The 7976-nt window shown below is 35.5% G+C and overlaps 1 protein-coding gene across 1 annotated transcript in view; it reads right to left on the minus strand.

The window, feature by feature from the left end:
- Positions 1 to 631: 631 nt before the first annotated feature.
- Positions 632 to 7976, minus strand: part of LOC114479596 (leukotriene B4 receptor 1-like) — an 8158-nt gene continuing 813 nt past the window's right edge. Inside the window, exons 2-5 of the mRNA XM_028473350.1 lie at positions 3575 to 4172; positions 2388 to 2588; positions 2264 to 2307; positions 632 to 1135 (exon numbers count right to left, since the gene is read on the minus strand). Coding sequence (XP_028329151.1) covers positions 850 to 1135; positions 2264 to 2307; positions 2388 to 2588; positions 3575 to 4153 — 1110 coding nt within the window. The 5' untranslated portion in view covers positions 4154 to 4172 and the 3' untranslated portion in view covers positions 632 to 849. The remainder of the gene's footprint in view (positions 1136 to 2263; positions 2308 to 2387; positions 2589 to 3574; positions 4173 to 7976) is intronic.

The following is a 7976-nucleotide window of genomic DNA, read 5'->3' on the forward strand; positions in this document are numbered from 1 at the left end:
AAGCAATACGGCTTGATGATTTCCCTGCTTGTATTTTTCAATTTAAGTGGATGCTGCACAGTAGATATGGTCAATACAAATAAACTCAAAGGAGGACGTTTTTAATATAATGTATTTATTTAGAAAAATATTTAATTTGTTGATTGTGACCCTTTGTTTAGTAACACTATATTGCATTTTAGTGGGTGCGATTACATTAATAAGGCAGTTTAGCACAGTTGAAATGTAGAATGCTAAATAACAAACTAAGGAAAGGTCGGAAAATAAGAGGTTTTCAACTAGTGGGTCAGGGCCCAAATATGGGTGGTTTGCATAAGTTTCAGCAAATCAGTGACTTGAAAGATAAACTGATGTTCGTGAAATGTAGTGTTTTTGTATGGCTGTTTTGATGTAAATGTGTGCATCTTAATTAAATGTGGTCAAATTTCAAAATGCCTTTTTTTGTCAATCCTTTATTTCAGATAAGTCAGCATTTAATACTTTCACAAGTGTAACGTTTCAATATTTTAATGATCACTTGGATATACAAATCTTTTACGATGTTGTAGTTCTTGGATGTGGAAATATGCAAAACACATTTAAAAATAAGAATTCTTTTTTAATTCAAAAAAAAAAATGAATTTATAGGACTGACAAAAGGTGAAAGATATTGCACTTTGCAAACAAAATCAACTAGCATAAGAAATTTTGATCAAATACTGAAATGAATATAAAAAAGTATAAATTAAATACAAAAACTTTAACAGTTTACAATTAATAATTCACAAAGTAATGTCAAAACGCATGGATTTGGCAGAACTTTAAAAAAAAATTGGTGGTCAATTCATGACCAGTGACTCCACATGTAGTTTAAATATTAACATTACAGCTTGTGTTTTGTCCAACAGTCCCATTTTGTGTGAGATGGATTGAGACGTCTGTGTTAATAGTACAATCTTCTTTGCCTTTGTTTCGACTTTTTTTGTTTCCCGTCTGCTCTTGTGCCGTGCCTTCAAACAGTTTGGCCATGAAGGCAAAGCCGTTCTTCTTGATGTAGGACTTCCCAGCAAAGGTGTAGAGGACGGGATTAGCACAGCTGCTGATGAACGCCAACGCTGAGGTCACCGCACGGCTGGATTTAGCAATATGGTCCAATCTAGGAGTTAACAGAAGGTTATTTAATAATTCATTAATCTGTTGCATCTAGTTATTCAGCACTGTTGGTTTTGTATAACTTGTGCAACAGTAATTCAAAGAAACAACTTTTATATGTGAAACAAATGCAAAACATTTAAGTACTAATATTACACTATGTTTGAATTGTCAGCACAACAGTAAATATGTTAAACTGGAAAAAAATATTTTTGTGCGACAGATTAGTAGACTAATTGTTTTTTCAAAAACGAGAAGATACTTTTCTTTTTATGAAAATGTTTTTAAATTACACCATGTTTACAGTGATTCAGTGTTATACAAACAGTATTAAACTGTTATTTTCATTTACAGATTCTTATCACTTTTTTCACTATAAAATTTACAAACTTTTTTTTGTTTACAGTGAAAGCATCATTACTACAGCATTAAAGAGGCAGTATTATGAAAAAGTCACTTTATAATGGTTTTGCTACAGTGACATGCGTCCCTTTAGCCTCTTTCAGAGGACCAAAGTTGAAAAAGTTCTGTTTCCTCCCTCCCTTGTTCCACATTTTGTAAAAAGTCAGCTCCAAACTGGTGAGTTGGTATATTCCCCACTGTTGATGTCACCTAGTGGAAACTCCTCCTCCTCACAATCCTGGTTCCTCCTATCCTATAAGAATGTGAGCTCCTCCCTCTCAAACTACCTCACAGTTAAAACAAAGATTGTGGTTCAATATAAAATAAACATTATACTTGTCATATATGTAAAGCTGCATACACAAAATGTGTTCTCTGCCTTTAGCCCCTCCCTGAATGTTCACTTCAGAACTTGTTTTGCAATTTGCAGTTAAAAATCACTGCATTCTAGTGATTTAAGCGTGGGAAAATGGCGAACCCATAAAAATATTGCGACGTTTCACTAAAATTGTGAATTTGAGATATCTACACCTGAATTATTTGGTAATTTACACTATAATTAATATTTTCTCCAGTGGGCTGAATTAGATGCATGAAAGGGCCAGATTTGGCCTCCGGGCATTGAGTACTCTAAATAATCAGGAAAAGCTAAAGATGCTGATGTAACCCTCTTTTGTTTAATGTTCAGAGGAAGTGGGGCCGTGTGACATCAAAACAACTGTAAACTTACGTGTGTCTTGTAGGTGAATCATCGGGGTACCATTCGGCTGCCACCTTTGATCAAACAGAAGATTGTTATCAATTCAGGAGATCACGTAATGTACAGACAGTGGAAGTAAATGTGCCTTGTGTACCTGTATCATGTTGATCACATGATATGGAAGCCAGAATATGCCAAACATAACCACAATGGCCAGGATGAGGTTCTCACTGCGCACCTTACGACGGAATTTGGTCTTCCTCAGACGTCTCAGGATGATGACGTAGCTGGTTATGATGATGACGTAAGGGAGGAAGAAACCTGCCACGGTCTCAAATGCATATTGAAACCTGACCTGCAGGAGCAAGTGTGGAAAATGATTAAAGTTTTGTTAACACTTTACTTGAAGATTTATAAATCTTCTAGACCCTATTTATAAATAGCCCCTATCGGCCCCTATTTATAAATCTACTGCTTTATGTATAAATGCATAAAGGCTGACATTATACTGTCATTATTATGACATGACACCTGTCATTAGCATGAAAACGGTGTCATGAAGGCTGTCATTAAGTGTTATCCATTACCCTAACCCCACGAGATCCTTCCACCTAACCCAAAAAATGCCAACATAGCTCCAAAGGTGTCATAATTTAGTGAGTGACACTTAAGCCACCAAACGCCCAACGTCATTTAGATGTTCGTTTTTGGGCTAAATCTGGTCGGTCCGTCTTAGCTTCAATTTAGCCCAAAAATAGTCGTTGAAATGACGTTATTGGACCGTCCAATTTTAGTAATTGAAATTGGGGGGGTTTACCGTCAAAAATTGTCCAAATTGAGTACAGTTGTTGAAATTAGGTAATTATTGGATCGTCCAACGCAGTCCAATTTTAGTCCTTATTTAGTTGTTGAAATTGGTTAGGGGAGTTAACCGTCAAAAGTGGTCAAAATTTAGCCCCAATATAGTCATTAAAATGTAGTTGTCATTGGATTGTCCAACTTGGTATGGTAAGATTAAAAGTAATACTTTTAATCAATTAATTAACAACATTCTAACAAAATTAATCTTGAGTATCGTACTATAACCAGAAAAATATGGCTTTTCACCTTTCACTGTTCAACCAAATTTTGACGTTGTTTAGACGTGTGGCAAAGACGTCCTTTCAATGGCTTTTCAACCATATTTTGCTGGGAATGACACTTAATGACAGCCTTCAGGATGCCTTATTAATGCTAATGACAGCGAAATGTCAGCCTTATGTATAAAACTTAAAATAAAGTGTGACCAAAGTTTCCATGCAGTCAGAAACAAACAGACAAACAGTAAATAACGACACTCACATGTCGAGCCACTGTGTGATTGGGTGCACACACATGTCTGATTCTGTTCTTCTCATCACTGTCAATCCTCACGTCTCGAAAAATGAGCGAAGGGAGAGCGAAGAGCATCACTAACACCCACATGCCAATTATCACCCTGCTCACTATCTTTCTGGTGACCCAAACAGACAGTTTTCGTGGGAAAACCACGGCCACGAGCCTGTGAAGGCTCATCAGGGTGATGAGAAAGATGGAGGCGTACATGTTTGTGTTGCACAGGTAGAACAGGCCTTTGCACATAATGTTTCCAAAACTCCACGTCTGCTTGGCCAGATAGATGATGAAGAAGATGGTGAGGGCCATGAGAAAGCCATCAGCACAGGCCAGATTTAGGATGAGCAGTGTGGTGACGGAGCGTCGATGGATTCGAGCCAGGATGCTCCAGACGATAAAGACGTTGCCAGGGAAACCAAGGAGGAAGACCAGGCTGAGGATCAGGGCTCCCAGGACGGTGGAGAAGTCATTGCTCACAACACTGTCGTCCTCAGGGTTTGTGATGCTGGAGTTGGAGATGAGGAGGGATTGGTTTACGTTGATCATAATTCAAGAACTTTGGATCCTGAAAAATAGGAGACATTACAAAGTAAACCATTTAAAAAGAGCAAAATGTATGATTTCCTAAGCAGGTTCCATACTGTACTGTACGGCACACATTGCCCATATGTGCCTTACAGTATGTGACCCGCTGGCAGCCCCGAGGCCACATGCGGCCCTCAGTCTAATTTTGTATGGGCCCCCAAAGTGAATGCATAAAATTACTCCAAAAACACACAAAATGAAAAATGCACACACCAAAACAAAAAAATTCACTACATTTTAGAATAATACACCAAATGATCCCAAAAGCACAAAATGACTGATAACACACAAAACAACAAAAAAAGACAGACTGACAACAACAAAACCTAAACTGCCCCCAAAAACTTAAAAAAAAACAATGAAAATACACAAAGCAACCACAAAAATACACAAATTGACAACAAAAATGACAGAAAAACACACAAAACCAACAAAATATCACAAAACATCAACAGACATAAAAGAAAAACAAACAATATAATAAAAATGACAGGAAAACACAAAAAAGTCTGTGTCCCTTCCTGTATTAATGGTAAAATTGGTAATTTCTCTAAATGTTGACATGAGTGTTGATAATATGGCCCTTGGATCTGATACAATTACATTTTTATTTTTTTTACCCCATTCATGTGTAAACGTCTACATATATTTTTTTTTCTTCCATTTTCAGCTTTCAGTACCTGAGGAACTACAACTTATAGGAAACTGAAATTTGGTACAGTAATACAGCTCCACCTACTCACTCAGAATATACACAAAGATCTGCTATACATCCTATCTGGTGGAAAAGGTTGTTCGGGATTACAGACATCAAATGTGTTTGAGCCTTCAGTAAACAATTTAGCATATGTCGCCCTGTAATTTGATTAGCTTTGAGCTATGAACATAGACTCTTCAACTCAATAATGATTAGTCGTACAGTATATATGCATTGGTTCTTGGGTGACAGTCTCTTGAAATACTGTTTTTTTTTTATATTAATTTCATTGGCCCATAACTGCATGTGGGGATGTAAGAAAAATCTGATCTCTGTTTTAATTTACAGTAAAAAGGTTTAGTTTTTCTTGGGATATAAAACTATTTTTCTTTATGCGACTTCATCATTCTTATTTTGAACCCCAACTTTGGGTTATTACACCACTCGCAAACACTGAAAATCCTTTACATGAGGCCATTGTAGCTTTGCTCTGTGTCTTATAATCATTTATTGTTTATTAGTTTGGAACTGAGCTGTGTAGTAATTCTACTAAACGACAAACGCACGTGTGACAAAATAGAGGCCCGTGGCCCATTTTTGACCCACCATACTGGGAAAATATGAATTATTTGGTAAAACTTTATGAACTAAAGTCTCAGGTGGTTAGCATTACTTCAAGCAGAACCTTTTTGATTCCAGAAAGTTTTTTTTTTGTTTTATTTTTCACTAATATGTTAAGGTTTAATTTATTCAGACAGCATTTTTTCTCAGGATCAGCAGACGCCTCTGAAGAAGACTGGCAGTTGACAGTCGAAACATGTCAGGAGATCAAAGTACATTTCCTGAGAAAAAAAATAGTTTGAATGAATGAAACCTTAACATATTAGTCAAAAAGAAGACAAAAAATAACTTTCTGGAATTATTAAGGACACATCAAAGCCATTAGCAGATGCCTCTGAAGAAGACTGGCAGTTGACAGTTGATACATGTCAGGAGATCAAAGTACTTTTCCTGAGAAAAAACCTTAACATATTACAGAACCATTTTGGTCGGTCCGATTAATGTCAATGTCTGGGCTCAATTGTATTAAAAATCTATTTTTTTTCCCCTGATGTAAAACTAAGTTGAATGTTATACTGAGATAAAATGAGTTTAACACTTCAGAACTCATGTTATTAATGTAATTTTCACTTTGACGGGCTGCATTGGATGCTCTGACGGGCCGGTGTTGGTCCGCGGGCCTTTAGTTTGACACATGCTATATATATTTGATTTTGAAGAAAGTGGAAAAACAGTTGAATATGTGCATATTTGGTGATTGCCAGCGAATAATATGTAGAACAACTTGAAGAAGAAAGGTTTGTTGGCTCATAATGGAAGATAGACTTTCTCTGCTGGACGTATTCATGTTTGACAGACTGACGTAGCATTTCAAATATTTATAGCAGACCCTGTAGCCAACTGTGAGGCTCCGACTCAGAGTGCAGCGTGCTAAAACATGCCAAAACATCAGCCACAGTGAACGGTAAATACCCACTATTTCCACACAACCTCAGATACACTTAAAACATAGGTGTAGTTACTTTCTAAACCACAGAAGTCTTCATGCCTTACTCTGCACTACCAATGCAATGCCACATTTAGCCATTATGGATATCATTTCAAGAGGAAAATACACTCAACAGCAATTAGGGGAACTAAACTTCTTCAGAAAACATGATATTATATTAGAAATTGTATTTTGAGAGCAAGATATAAAGCACCCATTTCCTGCTTATGTATGAATGTCCTACCAGGACAGCAGCTGCACTATTTATATTCCCTGGTGGCATTAAATCCAACAGGGATCATAAACAAACTCTATAGAGGAAGAAAAAAAACAAACTGAAGGTCATTGTTTTTTGTTTTTTTTAATTTTTTTTTAATAGATAATTATTTTAGCAAGAAAACTCGTCAGTCGGAGGCTAATTATTAGTCAACAACAACAGTAGCTGTGAATAATAGACTATACAGTGGAAAAGATGTGTGTATGTATGTAAATATGTTTGATGTACATGTATAAACTGTATATTTATTTATTTTTATTTTATTTATTTATTTATTGGAGGACATGCCCCTTGAGATGGAACATCTCGTTTTCGAGGGGGTCCTCAACTTACATAAAATGACAGATACAGCAGAGCAGACAATACAAAAATTCAATATTTCAAAAATAATAAATACAACAAAATATAGATAGACACACACACATACACACCCCCACACACACAGTATACATTTAACAGTTGCTCAAAACAGTGAATATTTTATACAAAAATAAATAAGTAATAATAGTGATATCATTAATAGTAGCTATCTAATGATAGTAAAAACTTTCATTAGATTAAATGAATAAAAAAGGTTTCGGTTACATAGCCTATAATCAAAAACACTGACAGATATTCTGGAGATGGAGGAAAAGAGCATTTTTAAACAGAGACAGAGAGGTTAGAGAGCGGATCGATAATGGGAGAATGTTCCAGTCAAATGGAGCTTTATATTTGAATGAAAATTTACCGACTACTTTTTTGACTCTAGGGACTACAAGATATGGTTGATCAGCATGACGCAAACTGTATGACGATCTGAAAGGAATTATATATTGTTTTATTACACATTTAAAAGTTGTGTAGAACATATTTGGAATGTGTATTGTTAAAATAGTAATATTAATATTTTTTAAAAATGCGTGCATATTATCTAGGGTACAGGAGCACATTGCAGGGGGTATACTGGTACTTTTTTTTTTTTTTTTTTTACAAATTCACCACAATCAGTGAAATTGCTTAATAGAATACTACAATTTCTTGTAATTTTTTTTAAAAGGATTATTTTACACTGTAGAGGCCAGTTTTATCACACTTCTGACAACAGAAGACAATAATAATAGCTACGTTTTATAAAGGAGATTGTATTTACTTACTATTGAAGTAATGATGTGAAAAAGTAGTTTAACTGAATTCCACTTTAAATTCCACTCACTGTTTTGAATTTGTAGATTACGCCTGAAGGAACCAATGTTCGAGACACATTTTATTCAGAATTAAA

Source organism: Gouania willdenowi, chromosome 17 (assembly GCF_900634775.1).
Source record: "Gouania willdenowi chromosome 17, fGouWil2.1, whole genome shotgun sequence".
NCBI classification, from domain to species: domain Eukaryota; kingdom Metazoa; phylum Chordata; class Actinopteri; order Blenniiformes; family Gobiesocidae; genus Gouania; species Gouania willdenowi.